At 43.7% G+C, this 23,505-nt stretch overlaps 1 protein-coding gene across 1 annotated transcript in view; it reads right to left on the reverse strand.

The window, feature by feature from the left end:
* Positions 1-23,505, reverse strand: part of LOC142767038 (uncharacterized) — a 114,201-nt gene that overhangs the window by 76,360 nt on the left and 14,336 nt on the right. Inside the window, exons 3-4 of the mRNA XM_075868255.1 lie at positions 13,101-13,132; positions 5,629-5,690 (exon numbers count right to left, since the gene is read on the reverse strand). Of these exons, the coding sequence (XP_075724370.1) occupies positions 5,629-5,690; positions 13,101-13,132 (94 nt within the window). The remainder of the gene's footprint in view (positions 1-5,628; positions 5,691-13,100; positions 13,133-23,505) is intronic.

Consider the following 23,505-nt stretch of genomic DNA (forward strand, 5'->3'; position numbering starts at 1 on the left):
CTTTGTCGGACCTGCCTTTCTTTTTCTTTCCTATGCAGGCATTGTATGTGAGGGAGGCAGTAACAGAGAGGTGATAGCTTGAGCTTTGGAAGAATAAATGCTGTCAGTGAAGCAATTACACATCAAACATCCCAGCCATTTTGCCAACCGTCCTAAATGTGTTTTGAAAAAAAAAATATTGTGCTCGTTTACTGTATTGAAAACAGCAAAATGCTAAAATATATCGCAGAGAACAAAATATTAGGCCACGTTGGTGCCTTCTGAACTTCCCAGGATGTCGTCTGGGTGTTGTTCGTAAAAAGTAAAAAGTGTTTCAAAATTACTGCCTCTTCTACACGAAATTGGTCTAGGTATTAGGTAAAGGTGATTGTGTGTAGTGCATGAAGCTCAGTAATATTAGTGCAATTTTTTGCCACATCAAAAGCAAGGAAGCAGTTCTCTTTATATGGCAAGTTATATGATTACACTTTGTCTTAAAGTAGAAATGAATTTTTGAACTTTTCTTATGATGACTGTTTTCTGCATTTGATATACGACAGCTTCCGTTCCAAAGTTCCCCATGGCCCTCAATAGGAGACTTCAAAAATCATTTTCCTCATTTAAACAAAAATTGTAATGATAACACTTGTCATATAACAAGAACTGTTTATTTGCTTTCAACTTACACATAAAAGTAATTTTCAATTAGACAAACACACAGCTCAAGTTGCATCTCAATGTAGACAAAAACGATAACATAGTGATATTTGTAATCTGGACCTAACATTATTTTTTTCATGAAAGATAACTTCTGTGCAGTGAGTATTTGTGGCTCAAATATTCATACAAAGTGCAGTATTGCCATACAAGAAATGCAAACAATAAACAGTTTGGCTGAATTATTCAAAGCCTATGTAGCGGAAAAATTGCACTAATGCTACTCGGCTTCAAATACTTTAAGAAGCACCTTTACTTAATATGTAGATCAAATTTGATATGGCAAGAAAAAGCAGTACTTTGAAATTTTTCTCACAAATAACACCCGCACGACATTCTGCGAAATTCTGAAGGTACCCACGTGACCACTACTTTTTTCTCTTCAAAACGTTTCTGCAAATAACTATTTTCAGAAGAGTAAATTACCATCATTTTTTAAACTATACATCTGTGATGGCCGCCAGGCAGTATGGTTTGTATGTTTGGTGTAGAATAGCCCAGTGCGAAAAACAACAAATGTCTGAGCATCCTTTGATGCTCAGGCAATTTCGAAAGCATATGTTTATTAGCAGCAATTCAGTTAAGCCCATGTCTTTATGCTTAGGCCCAGAAACAAAACACAAGTAACCAAAGTAGTCCTAAGAGTCATGCAGTCTCGCTGTTCCAAGGCTTGTGGAGCCTAATTTCGTGCAAGCTTCACCATTTTTAAAAAATTCAGATTCAACCAACAGGTTTTGGAGGCACAGTGCATTTTCGGCTAACTTGTTTCACACCAGTTACTTAGATAAAAAGCGGAAAGTAGAGGTAAAGATACCATTTTAAAGGCATTGTAGGTAATAACAAAAAGGACTGCTTTCTTTTTTGTGTGGTGCTTTGCCTGAACGCTGCGCTTTTTGTGGTATAGTTCACTGTCTAGTGAACATAGGCCTTAAAAACTAACATTAGCCATGTTGAGGTCGATTTCTTGGTTATAGTGATAGTAGCCATATTAAAAATATATGACTTCAAACTTGATTGTTCTTTTGAAGATTTTTTCTTGCATAATGATATTTCAGAATCTTAGTCAATTTTGTTATAATAAAACGTGATGTCATAATAGGGTTACTTTTTGTAGAGTCGTTCAGTTCTACCTTACCTTTTACATTCCTAATAGAGCAGTTATTTTCAATATTTGTGTTTAAAATGGAATGAGCATGCTGTATGTAGTAAGGTGTAAGCACTTAGAGATAGCACATGCACCCAACTTTTCTGTTGGCAGTTTATTTCTGTTATTCTTGATTTATATGTGGGGTTTCACGTCCGAAAACCACGATATGATTATGAGAGACGCCGTAGTGGAGGGCACTAGAAACTTCGACCACTTGGGGTTCTTTAACGTACACCCAAATCTGAGCACACGTGCCTACAGCATTTCTGCCTCCATCGGATATGGAGCCGGGATTTGATACCGCGACCTGCGGGTCAGCAGCCGAATTTCTGTTACTCTTGCTCCCCTATATGTGTGCAGTTTGGTTATAGTTATCTTGCTTGCAAAGATTTTTATTTGCACCTGCCTGGTCCTGCTTGCTTTCATGGTGATTTTAAGCTTCATAAGATGCATAGGTTTACTCTCAAAATTGTTCAAGATGCCAATTTCGTGCACAAACTGTATAGTATAAAGGCAGCAGATGTACATGCACACACTATTAAATGTACATTGAGAGCTTTCACTTGCAGTTTCTAAAGTTTTACTGTGCAGGAAGCATTTAGATCATAATTTCATAAGGACATAATAATCGATTATCTATACCATTGAAAATCGTGACAAACTAGTTATTTTCACTGTGATAAGCATGCTGTTTTCATTGATGTGGCACAACTAATTGATACACTCATTCTTTGTATTATTCACATATGCATAACATGAAGGATTGTGTGCCTTACATTCTCCGTTTCATTCTGTGTGTTATATTTCTTGTGCATGTGAACTAATGTGCTAACAGGTGTCTCTGACATTATTTGTGCCAATTATTTTCATTTCCAGGTGCCTATGAAGGACACATAAGTTCTATGGCAGTGACATTCCAAATTTACAGTGGTGCCGGAGCCTCAAGCAGCATTTCGCCGATCTCCACAAGGCGTTCATGAGACAAACACAGCGCCACACTTTCACAGTGCTATGATTATTATTCATGTTTAAACATTTCGTTCTAAAATTGCTGTTACAATGTGTTTTGTGCCACCATCCTGTGGCTTAGGTGGAGCTCGAGAAATTACGGTGCAGTCACCTCATTTGTGCACCATCAACACTGCAATGTCACTATTCACAGCTGGAGCATACAGACAAATAAAAAAATATATTGATTGTAGCAGGGCTGGTGTGCATAATGATGCTTCTCTATTGATAATAATAACTTTATAAGTTCTTTAGGTTTTGCATAGAACACTGCATTATTCTGTTGCAATGTAACCACCATTTATGATCGCTAGCATGTTAATTTAGTAGTTTTATAATGTATTTTATTTGAAAGGTAATTTTGCTTCCGCCTCACGACAATTAGAAAGATGCCGATGATTCAATCCCTCATTAAGTAGCTTCTTAACACATTTGTTTCTTTCAAGCCTTTGTTTACTCATCAAGGCTGTTTCAGATAGCAAACATATTTCACCTTCATGCAACATATTAAGAATGAAATATTCATATATATTTCTACACAGTACTTGATTTTGCAAACAACGTGAATGGCCAATTGCTTTTACTCGAGATCGAGCATGTCCATTTGATCTTTGCAAGATGCAGCAGATAGCTGCATGGTTTCTGCATTATGCTGATTTCCGTAAGCTGCTTATCGGGTAATTTAACAAGATATGGCACTTTCCGTAAGCTGCGGATGTTCGCATTTTTCCGCACGATATGGCGCTTTCCGTAAGCTTCGGATGTTCGCATCTTTCCGCATGATGCGGCTTTCCGTAGTCCAATGATTGCGTATGTACGGATCCGTATATGCGGAACGTTTCAGTAGGGCACTACATTTTGATAACAATTATGCATGTCTTGTATGCGCAGTGACTGTTGTGGCTAATTGTAACACTACCTGTACCATAGACAAGATGGCTTTGACCTCAGAAAGGTTGTTAGCTTGTGGGATCGTGTCTAGTATGGGTTTTAAAGCCGAGAATAACATTGGTATGACAAGATGAGCTATCGACACAGAGGAGCTTTCTGGTGGCGTTACACTTACTGGACGCGATGTGCTCGCGCTTTTTTAGATGTTAACCAGGTGGTTACTTTTCTCTTGAGCTCCCTCCTGAGACTCTTATCGACCTTGCTGCTGGCTTGTTGATGTACCTGCACTTTTCTCTTGCTTTCGTTGTCCCCTTGCAGCTTGCGCATACGTCATTACAGGGTCCTGGCATTTTATTCCTTGCGGTTGAGGAGACCATGCAGGATTCATGGTGTTCATGTTTGCCTCAGGTGCATCATGCTGTTGCGTGCGACTGTAGACGGTGTCATGTTGGTATTGAAGAGAAGCCACTTTGTTCTGCGGGCATCCAAAGAACGAAGCAGCATGGGGCCCTTTGCGTTTGGCACTCTTTCATTGTGTTATTTATTTGCAGTCCATGTGATGATGGTCTACGGCGCTCATTTTGCAGTTCTTGTTCCTCGGCAGTTTTTCGCCAAATGTGTGAACATCTGACAATTATAGCAGCGCCTTGCTGGGCCCAGATATTTCTCAACTGGATGGCTGGTAAATCCAAGGGATATTTTCTCTGGAGGAGCTTCGTCATATTTGAATTGTAAAATCACACTTCTCAGTGGGTGCGATGGTACGGTGCCATCTACTTGTCGTATGTAACGGGTCTGGCGTCAAGCCGATGGCACTCCTGCCTGTCTTAAATATTCTGTAAGTTGTTCGTCGGTGTACTCCAGAGGCACACGTCTGATTTTCCTTACATTTCGCATATATGACTCCGGAATGAATGGCTTCACCAGCAAGCCAGCCACCTGTGTACACGGCAATAAGCTTTTGGCTGAAGCAAGAGAACTCACAGTGACTGAGAAACTTCCATGTTTGTTCACTCGAAAAGAAACACTTTCTCTTTTGATAGTGCAACATTTTCCGAGGCTTCAACGTTTGGGCTTATATTCCAGGAGGTTTTCGTTGCCTCTATTGGTCAGAATACCACATGAATTCTCCAAAATCTTCTATTTTTATATTCCACTTGAGTAAAAGTATCTGCTTCCTTATGAGATTCAATATCTTCATCAATAAAGAAGTAGGTCGATGTCCGCTCCTGCATATTGTTCACCTGATTTTCCGCTGTCACCTTTTCCACAGAGCTTACGTCGTTTGAGACGTCCTCAGTTTCCCTCATCACCTCCAAAACGAGTGTTGGTGCCCTGATGTAGGAAACCCTGGAAGAACCAGGTTGACTCACATGCTCATCGGTTCCGAAGCCCCGCTGTGGTAAAGGTAGACCTTGCCACTCTTGCATATCCTGGCTGCTTCCATCCGCACGGTGATGGTGAATCAGTATGTTTGACCCCTGTCTAACACGCGAAGAGCCAGGGTTTGGTCTTTCCTCAGGCCTGAAAATGTTTATTATTTATTCACACCTTTCTTAAATTCTTGGTTTCGTACAAGATGATAATTTATAAGCAATGGTAGGCTGGCGCTTCAGCTGTTTTGTGTGTCTTTCTTTGTTGCGTCTTTGTTGTATGTATAGACGCGATGTTTTATTTTTATTTATTAGGCTTAACCATTTTATCTGATGAAAAAAGGACCATGATGGGTTGTGTGTTTTCTATGTGGACAGGCATGAAGTTTATATTTTATGCTCAGATTGTGGAGCGCAATACACGTGAACTCGCGGCGGACAGCATCAACGAAATATCACAGTGAAAATCAATATGCGCATTCATTTTGTACTCCACCAAAAATTACGGCTTACCTGATGTATGTAGTAGAAGTGTGGGCGTGTCATTCACAGGGCCTACGTAGTAGGTGCCATATCTGAAACATAGAAGCGTAAAATATTTATAGCAACTATTTTTTGGATTTCAAAAGTGAGCATAATTCCTTTGATTCTGGTTAAATGAAATCAGAATATATGATTAGAAATATTTACGCTTTGCTATTGAACCAGTAAATAATTGTATAGAAAAGGGTGTTCTTCTGTGCTTACAGCTCTCAAAGAAAATTGCCATCTTCTCTGTTCGCTACAACCCATGGGTGCCGTCAGAAAGATCGCACGCTCGCCAGTTGGCTTTAGTGCTGTTCATTCACATCTCTCAATAAATTCCTTGAAATACAGTATTTATGTGTTTTCTTGAGTGTTTGGTAAAGACAATAGCTACTTATACACAAAAGAAAAATCAAAGACTGAGAGTGAATCCGGGAGAGCAGAAATCCTTCCTCAGCAATGAAGTGGTCGTTCATCACTTCATGTTGCGAATAACCTCTTTCACGTATTTTGTTTCAACTGAGCAATAACAGGAGTTGAACTAAAGCTTTATCTTCGTAGTGTGTATCGTAGTGTGTCCTAAAGCCTTCAAAAGGAAGGCTTTAGGACACAGTACTTCATGGTGTGAACGCACTCAAAAAGCCTTGGGTCCAAGCGCTGCCTGTAGGCGCAATGTTTTCGGTCGCGACGTCACGTTGGCAGTGACGCGACTGACCGAATAAGGTTCTTTTACTGTGAATATCTACGATGCTCTTGATTTGTAACCAAGTACAGTACTATTTCGGTTATTATACTGACACATAGAAAACATGATCAGAAAAAGTAGTTTGGCAGTGAGAAGAGCGTTGGTGAGTCCTCACTTAGCTAAGGGCGGCAGCCCGCGAGATGTTCAAGATTTAACGGCAATATTACACCTCACTCATGTTCTCAAGATGATCGCAAACGTGACACGTGCCATGTCTCTACTCTATTCTGGACATTATTTTTCAAGGTTCGAGAGCAAAATAAGGTATGACAGCCAGGGGAGCATCGCAGAGCTCATTTTATTATTCACGGATGATATGAACGCAGCTCGCACTAAAGCCGAACATTCGTGGTTTGTTGAGGCGCTGATCAAAATTTGCTTTTTTTTGCAAACGCGTTGAACTTGACTTTCGTAACAAAAATGGTACATCTGCGCGCCCCAGCTCTTTTCGAGGAGGCCACACGTTACTTCCCACCAATACTCCCAAATGGCGATTCCACATCTTTACACACAAGCCCGTAATTTTCAAACATAATAAGTGAGCTCAGGAAGCCTCCGGCATAGGGGACCATGGTGCAGTTAATAGAGAACGCGTCAACTATTGCAGATTACGGAGAATTAAGGGTTTGACTACCGCCTACTGAAAGTTTTTATTTCTCTTCCATGGACAGTGCAAGGCATTAATCTTCTTTGACATCAGATAGAACAACTTACTGTTAATATATACAAAGCACCACAGGTAAAAACGTTGATATTTCTACACGAGACATCAAAAATTTCTGCATCATCACTAGCCCTCCTTTAGTTCGAGACATCATGTACGTCAAGAATTAGCTCCATCGACCGTGTTCAGCAGCCAGTCATAGGAGGTGTGCCTGAAATTGAGTTGAAGGCTGCAAAGAGCAAGCAGGGACGATTCTGAGCACTTATCTGGTTGCTTCTAGGTCGTTTGTACGTAGGTTGTCATATGTTGTTTATGAGTTGCTTCGGTGTCAATTCTAGGTCCTATTTAGGGATTGGTAGGTTATTTTTACGTTGAATCAAAGCACAAAGAAGTTCGAGTTCAAAAGGCATTGCATGAACGTCCGAAGTCTAAATACAAAACTTTACATGGAATCCAAACCTTCGTACCTCTCATAGGTATACGAGCACACCATTGTTGGCGGAACCGTATATTTATGAGTTCCTCGTTCTCCAGTCTTCTTGCAGCCTCTGTCGCATTTTTCGTTATTGTGCAGTACTCAAGCACGCTGACACGTATAAAATAGCTTAAAAAGCACGACATGAACGACTTCACGTGGTTGCACGTGGTGAAGACATGAACGACAAGTGGTTGTACGAGGTGAAGAAGCTTGGTATCCTCGTATGTTAACTAATCGTGGCAACCTCGTCGAAAGACTGACTACGTGCTCTGTAAGGTCGGTTCTGAGTCAAAACGCACAGGCCTTTCACGCAGTCTGGAATTTTGTGTACTCTAGGGCGCCACGCCAAACCGCAAGTTCTGCCTCTGTAGACGTAGTGACGTGTGACAGCTTGACTCGCAGAGTGATTCCTCTAGCTGAAGTTACCACCGCACCACCAGAACCAGACGCCGTGGTTGAACTATCTATGTATATGTGAACGTGGTTGTTGTACATTTCATTGAAGAGGTGCCAGCTCAAGGTTTTTGGGGCTGACAAAGGCAAAGTTGATTTTTTCGGTATTCCTGGAATTGAAAGACGTACTTGCGAAACTGTGGAGGCACCATGGAGGATACACCAATTTACACCTATGTGGGGTTTCAGTATTAGTATTGGAAATTTAACATACCAAAACCACAATATGATTATGCGTGCACTGTAACAGAGATGTCCAGACTTTTTGACTATCTGGTGCTCTTAAATCACGTCGTACAGTATACTCGTCACAAAGCGTAATCGACGCTTTGCAGCGTGACCTGGAGTTGCGTGAATGGGTTGAGCCGTAAAACTCTGGGCATTGTTGCTGAGATAAAAGCTCTCTAATCTTGGGTAGTAGGTTGGCATGCATGCGTAACACGTTGGCAGGAAAGCCCTAACCTACGTCACACTGGCATAAAGCAAACTGTTTCAAGACATGCTGTGGAGTAATCGAGTTAAGCTGTCTGATAACTGTATGCACGCTTCTGGCATTTATTCTTCATTGAAATGGCGTGTCTTCCGATACTGATACGTTCAATGGAAACAAGCCATAATGAGGAGAACTCTGTACATGCTCACGCTGCCGTGCTAACTTTATAGGAACAGCATTTCCTCTTGAGATAAACAAATACATTTTATGTCACTTGCAAAAGCGTCGTAAGTTTTTGGTGTTTCTTCTCTTGGACCCGTTACAATATTTATCCTTAAGGGCGTGTGCCAATTTATCCACGTCAACCACGTAGTCATGCTGTGCACGTTGATGATTCTTGTGCGTTTCTTTGCGCGTTTCACTAGGGTCGATGAGGAATCTAAAGAAACACCACGGGTTGCGCTTTGACATATGCTTGGCGGCATCGTTACAGCGTTCCACTCAATTGGAGTCAGCGAGCTGGGCCGCGTACTCGGCTGCTTCCTGAGTGAGTGATGCTATGTGGAGTTCGAGCTGACGGTTATGCTTTTGTAGGCGCCATCGGCAGCCTAGGCTACGCCAAGCCTACCAGAGCCACCAGAGATAGTTATCCATAGCCGGCATGGCTTCTGAGAGCTAAACCATCAACTCCGTTTGGCGAAGTGACGTCACAAGTTGGTGAGACCAAGAGGCGTAGCCTTGTTGAGCTATGGGTGCCTGACTCGTGTACTCCGAACAGAACTTGTGCCAGTTCAGCAGTTTCGCTTGTTAGTGGGTACTGGTAAGGCGATATGTCCGAATGGTAGTTAGAAGAATGAAACGTTCACTGCCGAGGGTTTCTTCGGTGTTTACCTATTCTACATACTTGATGTGCTTAGTAAGTGTGAGATGGGCACATGTGTCTCGAGGTACAGAAGAACCAAAACGGGTCGGGTGTGCAGGGTCCGTAAGGATAGTGAGGCCCAGGATGGAAATAAGTTCCGCCAACATTCTTTCATGCCATTCCTTCTTACGGTAACCCCAGTAAGGACTAGGGGTGTTAACGTTGCCGACAATGATTAGTGGCCCCCTGCCTGCCATGTTAGAGCTTTGCTAAATACATCAGAGTAGTTACATTAGGCATTTTCAGAGAACTGTACATGTTTTCGACATGTACCGACAGGTCCTTCTTCTGAAGCGGGAGGAGAGTCAACATAACATAGGAATAAAGCCGATCACAGTCGATATCAACCAGGTTGGCGGTGTAATTTCTGTGCACGTTGAGTGTGGTTTGCACGTCTATTTGGCACATGGCATAATTGTAAGGACAGCGTGTTCGCCCGACTCCTCAAGGGCCACTACCACTGGCAAATGTGTACAGGTTTCTAAGTGGAGCGGGAAAACAGCCTCCTTAGTGCATGCCTTAAATCTCCGACAACTCTAATGTGGGATTGTAAAAGGGTCCTAATTTGCACGGAAGCGGCGCGATCTAGAGTCGTTGCTGCCATTATGAGCGTCTTGGGGGCCTCAGAGAGAGCAAAGTGAGCCATAGAAGCTTCACTGCTCGATCCTGTGCTCGCTTGTGAGGTCGCCGTCGAGCTGCCAAAGTGGGCGTCTGCCTCAGCTACCTGGCAAAGAGGTTGGCATGCTTTAGATTAAGACACCCGCTTAAGCTTACGATGGCGAGTCCCAACAGAGACTTGAGTCATCTGAGAAACTATCATGCCCGGAATGCGGTCAAAAACGGTTCGCAGATTGGCAGCCAATCTATCCTCAGTCATGCTCACTACAGACGCCATTTAGACCTTTAGGCTGTCGAGGCGTGCCTCCTACGGAGCGAGGTGCTCCATCATGTCGGTGCGCTCGGACGGGGTACTATCGAACACCTCTGGTACCTGCCAAATATGTGTCAATTAAGGTGAGGACGAGTGGTTTGCAAGCGCCTCCACCACCTGCTTTATAGGGGCAACTTGGACCTGCAACCTTCCGAGTTCAATTTGGTCTTGCACGGTAGTGTAAGGGGTGGGAAATTTGCGTTGGGAAATCCCCGAAGGTGTTGGGGGAGAGGCTCTTCCACCCGAGCCACTAACCTGAGATCCTTATCGGATGCGGTCGGCCCACGATTAATCTGCCTTGGCTGTATGTTTAAGTCCATGAAACGACGGTTTCGGTTTGGGTGGGGCAGGCAAAGGCTGCCTCGCTGTGTACCTTCACGCTGAATGTCCGTCCGTATTTATGCCTCGTAGTGGAGGCCCCAGAGGCACCGCGCCAGGGAGCGGGGGCGGGACAGGGTTGATGGCAGTGGGCTAAGCCGCCAGTGACGACGACCGAGAACCCAATTTTCGTCGGCGCCGACGTCTTCTCTTCTCGCGGCCAGCTTGACCTACCGATGCAGGAGAGGGTGGCTTGGATGGCGGTGCCCTGTAGCGTTCTTTACAGCACCGGTCCCCGGTGATATAGGATCCAGCACAATGAGCACACCTGTGCGTACACTCATGAAAAGCACGGGCACCATTCTTGAGTGGCACTGCCTTTCCGCGGATGCCACAAAAGGCTGGTTTCAGGCCAGGACAGGCGTCGGGTCGACGTCGAACGGAGCCGCACTGACTGCGGGCTGGAATAGTTTCTTTTTATAGCTGCACTGTGATGAGCAGGGCGTCGTAAGCAACGCACTTCGGCTTCACCTTGCCCGAAAAGATGAGGCACACCTTATTGGAAGTGCTCAGTCGCCGCACGTGTAGAATGTCACCTTCGGGCCGATATAGGCTCTCACAAAGAGCATCTTCGGGGTCGGAGCTTCGTACTGTGACTCCTTCATAACAAGAGTCTTGAGTGCCCGCGTGCAAGTACCCAAACAGGGGCACTAGTCCAGCTGGTGAGAAAACCGCAAACTCGCCGATAAGTTCGTCCCCTATGTGCGGGTTAGAGGTGTATACAAGAATCAGATTTTGTTCCCGCACCATCACAACACTGATTAGCCATGTCGCAGTCACTACTAGGTGGGTGATGAGCGCGCCTCTAGCCCCGTTCTCAGGGAACGTATCGGCGAAAGAAAGCTGAGTCTGGGGTTTGAGCACGACGACGAAGTCCGTGGCTTTTTTCTTCGGCAGGGGTTGAGGCTGCCACAAAGGCTTTCGGTGCCTCCGCTGTGGGCCTACGGAGCACGTCGCAGGCAGCGAAAGTGTTGGGTAGCAGGCACCAGGGTCCACGCTGGCAGCTGTGGCCAGGGACGCCGCGTCGGCGGAGGCCACTGTGATTACGTTGCTCGCCTGCTCTCGGCGAGCGACCATGGCCACACGTGCGGCGCTTTTGAAAGATTCGGGCAGCTCCAGTTGACTGAACGAAAACGGGACGCTGGTCAACACATTACTGTGAAGATAATATCCAGTTTGAGTGCCCGCCACGGTTGCGGCGATGGCTTTCTAAAGGCTCCCTAACGCTATATCATTAAAACACTGGGCTGGGCTTAGGCGGCCAAGAGCACGAATTTTTCAGGCCGGGCCGACAAATTCGACCTTTTCAGTGCTCTAGTACAGGCTTCGTCGTGTCTGTCCATCACTCTGTCCATCCGTGAGTCCATCCGTGTCTCTGTCCGTCCATGCTTACGCCCACGCATCTCTCTGACCTCCCGTCCATGCTTCCATCCGTCCGTTCGTCCGTGTTTGTCTCCGCCCGGCCGGGCGTGCTTCCGTGAGTCCATCCGTGCGTTCGTGCGTCCGTCTGTTTGTTGGTCTGTGCTTCCTTCCATCCGTGCTTCTGTCTGTTCGTGCTTCCATCCGGTCGTCCGTTCGTCCCTGCGTCTGTGTCTTTGACCGTTCGTTTGATACAAAGACGAACGGATAGACACACGGACGAACGCTTCGTGCAACTCATGATCATTCACTCCGTGAGTGTGCTGTGCTTTTTTCCCACTTTTTCCTGCAATAAGCTACGCTCGTTTTTCGCTCACAACCCTTCACGCTGGCACTGACTCTAGCGATACTTCGAATCTAGATTTTTTGTTGTTTCGCGCTAAAAGTGCTCATAATTACTTATTATTGTCTAGTGAAAACTCGATTTACCACAGAATATCTAAAGATGACATAACGGGCTGTATCAACTTCACAAAAGTAGTATTGCATTATGTATTTGTTTCCTTGCAAGTGTCCTTGCAAGGAGGAAATACATAGATCATGAAGCTTGAAGAGAATACTCAACGAGCATTGGGAAGGCCACTCTACAAACTTCTATATTGGCCATCTGGTGACCACTGTCATGATAGCTCTACGGAAATAAATAAATCTGACCATGAGGTGAACAAAGCTCTGACAACATACGCTAGTCATAGTAATTTCTTTCGAGTAGTGTAGCAGAGCTCGATTGTAGAAGATGTCGCCTGAGTCACGTAAAGGTCACGTAAGCCATGTAATTGCCCCTCTTATCCACTTACATCTTTCTCATCTCATTCAGAACAGGCATGAAAAGTCCTCTTTTCTTTCATAAATATAACATTCATTCATTTATTACTATCCGCATTCTACCTTTGTTGTGACTGTCCTGCATGTTTTCTTTGAGTCTGGCATTTTTTGCCCACATTTCCTTCTTAGTAACCGTTTTCTTCTTTTTACTTTTCATTTTTTTCTGAAACTACTGATGATCACGCAAATTGCTGACTCAATTTAATACGTACCTTGTATTCCATTCTCCTTTCTCGGGGAAATCCTGAAAACGCAATAGTTCAGAGAAAACAAGCAGTTAAAAAAGAAATAAAGTTAAATAAAGAACAAAAAGCTCAATAAGGTGAGTTCATTCATACAAAGATAAAAACTGACCATACATGCCGAGGCTTAGTGGCCTAATTGACACATCGACCACGTCTCAATACAAAATAAAAAACAGCAGTCGGGCGATATGGATAGCTGTCAAAGGTATGTGACTTTCGCACAAGCGCTGAGCGAATAACACACGAACAGGCGCGCAGACAGCCAGTATATTGGCCTTAAGCTTTCACAAAATATATAGAAATAATGATTAAACTGCTCGCGCAATGCCGATCGGCGTCATTTGACCGGGGTTCACAGATAAAACATTCCTCGCCCCATAAGACGAAAGTAAAATTGCATAAGGACATAATTTCGCATTAATAATCAGTGATATGGTTCCACGTATTGACATGTTTTTACAAAAATATTCATATTTAGGGTTCCGCGAGTCAGAATTAAAAAAAGACGCCGCTTTTTCATGTTTACGTTATACGAACAAAATATTCAGGTACTCTTTGTCTTCACGTAGTTTTGCTTGTACGTCAAACAACCAGGTATTTCTCGGGCGTGAATGAAGCGCCAGGCTGAGACTTTGAAGGGCCACGAATTTGCTGGCAGTTGGTCAAGGTGTCTTAGAGTTATTGTGTTCAGGGAAAGCTGCTAAGCGAGGTGTCACACCTGGATCGCAGTATCCCTCATCGCAAAGGATTGTTGTACTCACAATATCTGCACGCACGAAGCGTGCGTGCCGTTTTTTAATAACTAATAATGTAACATCAGACACAACCTTCATCTGCGCCTCTGTTTTGTCGTGACAGAAGTTCTCAGAACAAATAGTTGGCAGATCCCACGTACAGCGGGAATCTTTCATATGCAAAGCACAAATGAGGAGGGTTGATATGTCACTTTAAAATCAGACGAACGTAACGAAGTAGGCGTACATTATGCCTTACATGACTTCCTTGTCATGATTGTTTTGCTTTAATGTGTCATTTACTTCGCTATCTATTCACGTCACCTGATACAAAATTAGTACAGGTGGAGGTAGCGAAACGGCCACGATCGCATCATGTATGACCCAATACATTACGACGTAACGTTGACGCGCGTGCAAGCTGGGCACCAGGACGCCGCGCTTGCAGAACGCGAGCACAACTCTATAGGCACCCGACCGTGGACTAGAGGGTGTGACGAAGCTCTTTGGGCCGCCTCAGCATTGTTGGTACTGACCCCTAGGGATACTAAGAAAATAGAACGCTTGCTGAAGACAGTGACACGCTGAAGTGTCAGTGCCCTTTTTGGCACGTTTTCAAAGAACACTTCCTGGGCGCTTGCATAATCAGCCATGACTAGTTGCTCACAACAAAAAAAAGAGATAGATATGCACGTGAAAGTTCGGTTTTCCTGCGTCTACTCGCTTGGGTACGCATTGGAAGACTTGGTTTTGCTGCGCTTACTCCTTAGGCTGTGTGTTCTGGCGCTACCATCAGATCTCGTAAACTGCATTGCCGAGTGCGTATAGTCTGAAGCCAGGTGCGACTGGTTCGACCAGCGTTCGTCGGCGCGGCCCGGCGGCAACCCGTCGCGAAAAGCTACAATGTGCATTTCGCGCCGATGACGTTACCCAGACAGTACTGCGTCTGCCTCTCTTCGTGACGGAGAGACGCCGGCTGCGCTCAAACGCGCATGCGTATAAGCAACACAATGCGACGTGAACCTAAAGGGCCACTCACCAGGTTTTAAAATCTTGAGCTGATAAGCGCAATGCGCAGACGAGGCGTTCATGACCGCGTCTAAGCCAGCTTTCCAAACCATCCCGCAGCCCCACCGAGGAGGTCTAGTAGATAAGCTACTCGGGTGCTGACACGCAGGTCACGGGCACGAATCCCGGCTGCGGTGGCTGCATTTTCGATGGAGGCGGAAATGTTGTAGGCCCGTGTGCTCAGATGTGGGTGCACGTTAAAGAGCTCCAGGTGGTCGAAACTTCCGGAGCCCTGCACTACTGCGTCTCTCATAATCATATGGTGGTTTTGGGACGTTAAACCCCACGTATCAATCAATCAACCAATCAATCAATCAATCAAACCATCCCGCAGAAACAGGCAAAAGACCGCAAAATAACGCTGGTCAGCAAAGCAACGCCACTCGCGTGCTCGGGGGTTAGATTTGTTTGGGCACGTCATCCGCACGTGACCTCTTGGTCGAAAGCCGGAAAGAGTTGGAAGGTGATTTGGCTTGCGAAGGCTACGCGGAGGAGCGGCAAAGATTTCGAGCTCGTCTCCTCTCATCCTCATTTTGCGCCACTTCAAAAAACCCGTTTTCTCCGCTCGTGATGAACCGATTAAAAAATGTTTGTGGCAAAATCACGGACACTCAACAACTTCCATTGTCTATCTAAAATTTAGTGGCCCCCTAAAGGGCTACATACTAGGCGCTAAAAAGCCTGGTGAGTGGCCCTTTAGGGCAGGCAGATCGGCGCCTGACGTGGCATCGCCGTCGTGACGCGACGAAACAAACACCGGCACGCACGCGTGCCGGTTCCCATCACAGTGTATTAGTGTCTTGAGTGTGACTAATTTGATCTTTATACACGACACGCATCTCATGATTATCATATTTGCACCTGTGACATGCCTTTGTCATCCATTCACGTCCCATACTACTGAACTTGGTATATGTGAAGCTATAGCGAAACGGCCAAGAGCGCATCATCAGCGTGGCATGCAGTCATGTTGTTACATGACAGCCACCTGATGCTTATCATGTATGCGCCAGTTACATACCTCCGTCATCTATTAACGTTCCGTAATACCAAATTCGGTATATCTGAACCGAGTGAAAAGGCTGCGAGAGCATCATGAGCGTGGCATGTTGTCATGTTTTAAATGCGAAGCATTTCTTCGTGAACTTCGGTGACTTGAGCGTGTCTATCTATCTATCTATCTATCTATCTATCTATCTATCTATCTATCTATCTATCTATCTATCTATCTATCTATCTATCTATCTATCTATCTATCTATCTATCTATCTAGCCGCCTACGACTTTTAGCTCTCCTGGCAGTTTCAATAAGGGTATCACTACCAAACTTGGTGTAGCATACCATGACCGTACGAAAAATATATTTAACTTGTCAAAACATGAAAATCATGATATCTATGTCACGAATGTCATGATTTACATTTTATGGTCCTGCAGCTCTTGCGGCAGTTTTGTTCACATGACATGTTTCAAAACCGGTATGGTATGACATGATTGCATGGAGAACGCAAGCAACAGACCCTAACATGAAAATATTGACATGCGCTTCCTGTCACAACATGACTACATGACATTCTCATGATGCACTCGCGGTCGTTTCACTAGCTTTACTTATACCAAATTTGGTATTACAGGACGTGAATGGATCAATGGAAGCTCAACCACATTTCGGGCAGCAGTGGCGGCAGACGGTTCAGCGGAGCACGGTCCTAACTGTCTTCTTGCCCATGCGCAGAAACCCCGCAAAGTGGACGTCATCCGCGCATCCATACCAGCCTGCAGTGCCCCGGGAATGACCAACTGAAACCAAGGAAAGTTGGTACTATCCGCATATCCACCACAGCGCTGCGCGGGCACTTGACGGACCAGCTGGTGATACGCCCCCCGCCCTTTATATACTCGGTCGCATCGTGGGACTCAACCACATTTCGGGCAGCAGTGGCGGCAGACGGTTCAGCGGAGCACGGTCCTAACTGTCTTCTTGCCCATGCGCAGGTTGGTTAGTTTTGGTACGTTATTTATCGCTTGAAACTGCTCCTGCCGCTACTGCTGTCCTCGAGTTTTGTATTTTGTGACTAGACAAGTGCTGCAATGAGTGACGTATGTGAATCCTGTAAACAATACTTTTCTGAAGATGAGGATGTCATAACATGTGCAGAATGCCGGCAATGCTATCACATCGGAGAATGTATCGGAATAAGTGAACGTACCTATAAAAAGAAAGGGAAAGAGGCAAAGAAAGCCTTAAAATGTCAGACTTGCCGTGTGCCTTCATCTAGGAACACTCAGATGAATAATAACGCTGATCAATCAGCTTTAACGGAAGCCTTGAGCCAGCAACTTGCGGAAATTAACAAATGCTTGGCGCACTTGACAACTAAGGTCGATGACCTTACAGAATTAAAGCAAACAGTCACCAGCATTGAACAATCCATTCAGCACATGTCAGATACGCATGACAAGCTTCTTGAAATCAGCGCAAGGCACGATAGAGACATAGAAAGCCTCCGCAACAGAGTAGAAGCTGTGGAACAAAATTTTGACGAAAAAGAAATTCGCAAGCTAAACCTAGAACTAAATGACCTTCAGCAATATAGTCGCCGCCAGAATCTGGAAATTCATGGCATGCCGTTTATTGAAAAAGAGGATACCCTGTCACGAGTTAACGACCTTGCGAAGAGGCTTGACCTGCAGACACTATCTGACTGTGACGTTGAAAGCATGCATCGCTTGCCACCCCGTAAAGGGAAACCCCCAGTTATACTGATAAGATTCGCTCGACTGAGCTTGAAGGCAGCATGGCTTGCTAAACGTGCCGAACTAAGAGAAAAAAACAGTAATGTTCAGCTATTTGATAACTTAACTCCTGCAAATAAGAAGCTCCTTTGGATAGCAAGGACTAGAGCCACCGAGATGAACTATCGATTCACTTGGTCTTCACAGGGAAAGATTTTTGTCAGAAAGAATTCAGAAGCACGCGCAATCCGAATTGCATCTGAAGATGATCTAAACAAGATTGTTTAAACACTTACTGTACCTATCGCCTTTTATGGCTTTTTTCTGTTTTGATGATCAAGTCGATGCATTACAATGCTGTCTCTTTCAAGAATTTGATTAAGGACTCGAACTTTCTTTCTGAACGTGGTCTTTCCCTTTATCATATTAATGCACAGAGTATGAGGAACAAGGGTGAGGAAATTGAAAGCGAATTAGTACACCTCAACTATGACTTTGATATCATGGGCTTCTCGGAGACATGGTTTTCTTCACAGTCAGACGTGGTCAGTTTGGGAAATTACAATATGGAATCAGTATTCAGAACTGGAAAACGCGGTGGCGGTGTATCTTTGTATATCAAAAAAAATTTGCCCTATGAGGCGTGGCCCGACTATTGTGTTGTGTGTAGTGATTTCGAAGCAGTTACTGTGATACACAACAAGGTTGTAATAGTACTGATCTACCGCCCCCCGAATGGTAATACTGACTCACTTCTTGAGTTTTTAGAGAAGCTTCAACATCATGCTAATTCTAATCGATGGTTCGTGATATCATTTGGTGATTTTAATATAGATATATCAAAAGATGGTCCTATTAAGCTAAAACTAATGGAGTTAATGTTGTCTCATGGCTGCGAAAACATCATTAGCACTCCTACCAGAATAACAAGCACATCAGAAACGATCATTGATCTCTGTTTCACTAATTTATCCCCTGACAGTGCATTAGCCGGAGTATTCAGCTCTGGTATAAGTGACCACTTACCTTTTTTTGCACTATTAACAATGCCAGAACTGCAGAATTCTCCAAAATACATGCATAGAGATATAAACGATCCAAATATTCTCCGTTTTCGCTCTCTAATGTTTAACTGCAATTGGGATGACCTGTACCGAGAACCTGATCCGTCTAAGGCATACAACCTGTTTATGTCAAAAATGGTTAGTAACTACAATACTGCTTTTCCGTACGTTGTTGTAAAGAAACACAAGAGAGCAAGAAAGGAGTGGATTACGCCGGCACTTCTTAAGCGGATAAATGAAAAAAACAAACTTTTCCAGCACTTTTTGAAAACAAAAGAACAAACTGACCTCATTGAGTTTAAAAATTTTAGAAACAAAGTAAACAAAGACCTCAAGAAGGCGAAAATAGATTTCTATGCCTACAAGTTTTCTACAGTGATTAACAACTCAAAAATGGTTTGGAGCTCGGTTAATAAATTGATAGGAAGAAAACAAGCCACTGTCCCTAGCTATATACAGATAAACGATATTCACTTCAGTGGCAAGGCACTGGCAGACAAATTTAACCTTCATTTTCTTGAGGCAGGATCCTCAAGTAATATAACACAAGCGACTGACCTTAAACCGGCTGAATGCTATATTGAAAGCTCTTCCACTAATTCTTTGTTTTTATTACCCGTTACCGAGGAGGAAGTAGCCACTGTCATATGCTCACTAAAGAACAGCTCACCAGGAGAAGATGGCATCTCCGCAGCACCTATCAAGGCAGTTGCTGATTTGATTGTCGCCCCATTCACTTACATATGCAACAGACTCTTCCTGACGGGAATTTTTCCATGTGCCATGAAAATAGCTCGCGTAACAATAATTTTTAAAGGAGGTGATAAAAATGAACTTCAAAATTATCGCCCAATCTCTATTCTGCCGCTTTTCTCTAAGGTCGCGGAACGCCTGATATATAAGAGGGTATTTTCTTTTATAGCAAACAGAAATGTCATTTGTGAAGAACAGTGTGGATTCCAACCAGGTAGATCAACTCAGTCTGCTTTACTCCGTATTAAGGACAGCCTACTTCATAACTTTGAAAAAAAATTTTACACTGTGGGAATATTTCTCGATTTCCGTAAGGCTTTTGACTCGATAAAGCACGATATATTAATTAGGAAACTTCAACTGTATGGAATACGCGGGATTGCGCTTGATCTAATGAAAAGCTATCTTTGGGCCAGGAAACAATATGTACAGCTCCACAATTATAAATCTGATTTGGGCGTAATTAAGTATGGGGTTCCCCAAGGATCGATACTTGGTCCTCTACTTTTTATACTTTATATCAATGACATAGTTAACATTCAGTTCACACCAAACATAGTCATGTACGCCGACGATACCAATGCCTTCTTTTCTGGTTTAGATCTTCGCGATATTGAAATAACTGCAAATTCTTGGTTGGATAAACTAAAATCATGGCTTACAGTCAATCAGCTAGAACTAAACATAAAAAAAACTAAATTTATGCTCTTCAAACAAAAAAATAGGCCTGTAGATTATGCTATCTCTCTGATTTTTAATGGAGAAAATATTGCGCAGGTAAATAAAATTCAGTTTCTGGGTGTGTGTTTTCAAAGTGACCTTAGTTGGTCCCACCATGTGGACAACCTGCGAATAAAAATATCAAGATCGATCGGTCTAATTCGACGCTTACAGCATCTCCTTCCAGGGAGAGTTAAACGGCAGCTTTACTTTTCTTTTATCTACTCGCAAATCATTTATTGCATTTTAGTCTGGGGTACGTGTAACAAAACAAATACAGAAAGTATAATTCTTCTTCAAAAACGCGCACTAGGTTTGATAAGTACCTCGGTCCCCACTAATATGTCTCTTTTTTATATGTATAATGTACTCCCGTTCCCAGAGTGCTATAGGATGCAACTAGCCATGTTAATCTTCAAAAAAATTAAAGATAATTTCCAGATTTTTTCTGATGTGTACTTAAGCAGAGATCTTACGTATAATCTGCGTACTGTTGCGTTGGTCGGGCCAATGTGCCGGACTAACTATGGTGTACAGTCAATTAATAACCAAATCATTCTACTGTGCAACAGGATTCCTGAAATAATTGAATACGCTAAGGAGGCTAAAAACATAACACAATTTAAGAAACGAATTTACAATGTAATAAACAGAACACAAGTCTACAGTGTATGTAAAGGAAATATGTAATGTATGTAATATTTATAGTATTCACTGTTTTTCAACTTGTATTGTATTTCAAAATATGTTATGGTGTTTTGTACTGTCCTGCTCTACCTGCCCGAGGTGCCTCGCGAAGAGGGGCCAAGTCAGGAGACACACTCTCCTTTTGCCCCCTTCGTGGGCATTTCTGCGGAAATGTCCGAATAAAATAAAATGAAATGAAATGAAATGAAAATGTATCCTTATCACCTATTACAAAGATAAGTGCATTCGTAAAATTGTCGAAGCGAAGACCATGATCATCGAAGGGGAGAAATTTCCTTGCCGTTAACGTTTCCCGTGGACAACGATGTATAAACGAAGAGCGGATTTTCAACGAAAAAACTAGTTCCTAGGCCTGCGTCTTATGCTCTTTCCTTTTTTTCGGTGGTTGTGTGATTTGTGCAAAAAAAAAACTGTATTAGGCTGTGAATGGGTGTGTTTGTGGGCACGCATGTGTATGTGTTTATCGCTTTGCACGAGAAGGAGGAGGCATTTTTTTAAAGGTCAAGATGATGTTGACATAGAGATATACCACTTGCTGCTCGCTATTCCTGTAACTGCTTCTTTGTTATTCTTCCCATTCATAGCTTTCTGGAAATAGGCGTGTGCCGCTTTCGTCGACATACTTTTGCGGTGCCTTCCAGCAGCTTGTTTTGAAAGTAATTCTCCCATTTTTCATCGTTCGTTTCTTTAGCGGCCACCGCTTTGTCACACACCATACCTACCTTGCGTCCACCCCTTTTCTGCCTTTCTCCTCTCTTTTTGCTTTACCTTCCCCCAACCTCCCAGAAGAGAATACTTTGTACCATTGCAACATGACCTCAAATAAATCGAGAGCTGCACTCTTTTGCTTTAGATTTTTTTTATTTTCAAAGGGTGATTATTAACAGGTACAGATGCCATCACCGAGAAACAACGTCACTACTAACCCACTTACAATTTATACGCCAATGATGACAAGGCGCCATTCACAAAGATAGCTAAGCCCTCCTATCGAAACGTGGGCCAGCCTGTCTTAGGCATTCAGGCTGTTCACGCTGATTACCCTACTACGTGTTTCTATCTGCGGGATCCCATCTTGATTTAGCAGTCACCGGTGCTGGTTAGATATAAACTTTCTATCACCTGTGGCAAATCCCCGCATACCAGTGGCACCTACCTGCCCCCAGGTATGTGCTACTCTTTTTTTTTTGGGAAGTGCTTGACGATGTAGGTGACCAGATTATGACAATATTCATGACATGATCAGCGAGACGTATTTGAAAAACCATCTTACCCTCGCGTAATTATTTTGGTGCGTCCCAAGTCAATACGCAATCATGAGAACGCCCAGACGAAGGTAACTCATAATAGATAGGTAGATAGATAGATAGATAGATAGATAGATAGGTAGATAGATAGATAGATAGATAGATAGATATATAGATAGATAGATAGATGCTAAATGTGTTTGAAGTACGCAAAGAAATATCTCGATTCTAAGAGATGCTTGCATCTGCAGTTTGTAGCCGCAGACCAATATTTATTGAAAACACTATACGAAGTAATAAGACGTGCAATAAAAAAATGAGTATTGAAAGGTTAATTTGGGGCTGCCACACTGTACTGGTGTAAATACTGTCAGAAAAGTGCAGCTGGTGACCTTTATTTTCTTTCCTTACCCTCATCCTCTCGTCACTCCTTCGCATTCTCACTAGCTCATCCCTCGTTATACCATACGACGTACATCTATACTCTACTTTAACCTCTTCTTTCGACTCGTCGTATCTCTGGCACCACTCCTCGTTACCCTCACTTTCCATTCTCACACCTCCCTAGACAATCCAGTAATCTTCTCCTTGAGGGGGTTAGCGCCAGACGGGCGTACTTGTTTGTTAAGTGCGCTTCCCGATGGTCCCACCAAATTTTTTTTTACCCCCAAGGGAAGAAGTCTCGCACGGGAAAGTAGAAATGGGCAGATGTAGGCCTCGAGTGATGATTCTGAGGAGGGCGATCTCCACCGTAATTCTGTAAGCGCATGGACAGAGTGAATTGCAAGAGGCTACTAATGACAAAAGCGTGCGCGAGATGCCATGTGTGCTTGCTTTGTAACACACACTTTCTTATGTTGCAGTCTTGACGCACCATGCAGCCCACCTGTTATTCAACCTTACGAACCTTGTAAAGAGTTCTATGTACTCTGGGGTCGTAGCTAAAGTTAACACCAAGGACACGAATATCCTGTGCTTAGTAATGATATCTACTGTGCAGGCAAATATAAATGACGACGTTTATTTGGGGAGGGTTGAATGTACTATAGTTCTGAAAATACATCGTAAAGTGGTATCCCAGGGGGAAGACGTTCATCCACTCTATGATTGGTAGTTATCAGGTTGTTGTCCATGTGGACTTCCCTCTGTGGCCAACAAGGTGATATTATCCGCCAAAAGCGATGCTTTAGCTTATCGGCAGCGACCAGTTGGGCTGGGAGGGGCACTATTGTGTTGTTGAAAAGAAGTGGTGGAAACCCTGCACCCTGTTGTGCGCCTCGCTCGTTCAATAGATAAAGACCGCAGTACTGACCTTGAATGCGAATGTATGCAGCTCGGTCAG

The sequence above is a fragment of the Rhipicephalus microplus genome, chromosome 7, assembly GCF_043290135.1.
Source record: "Rhipicephalus microplus isolate Deutch F79 chromosome 7, USDA_Rmic, whole genome shotgun sequence".
NCBI classification, from domain to species: Eukaryota; Metazoa; Arthropoda; class Arachnida; order Ixodida; family Ixodidae; genus Rhipicephalus; species Rhipicephalus microplus.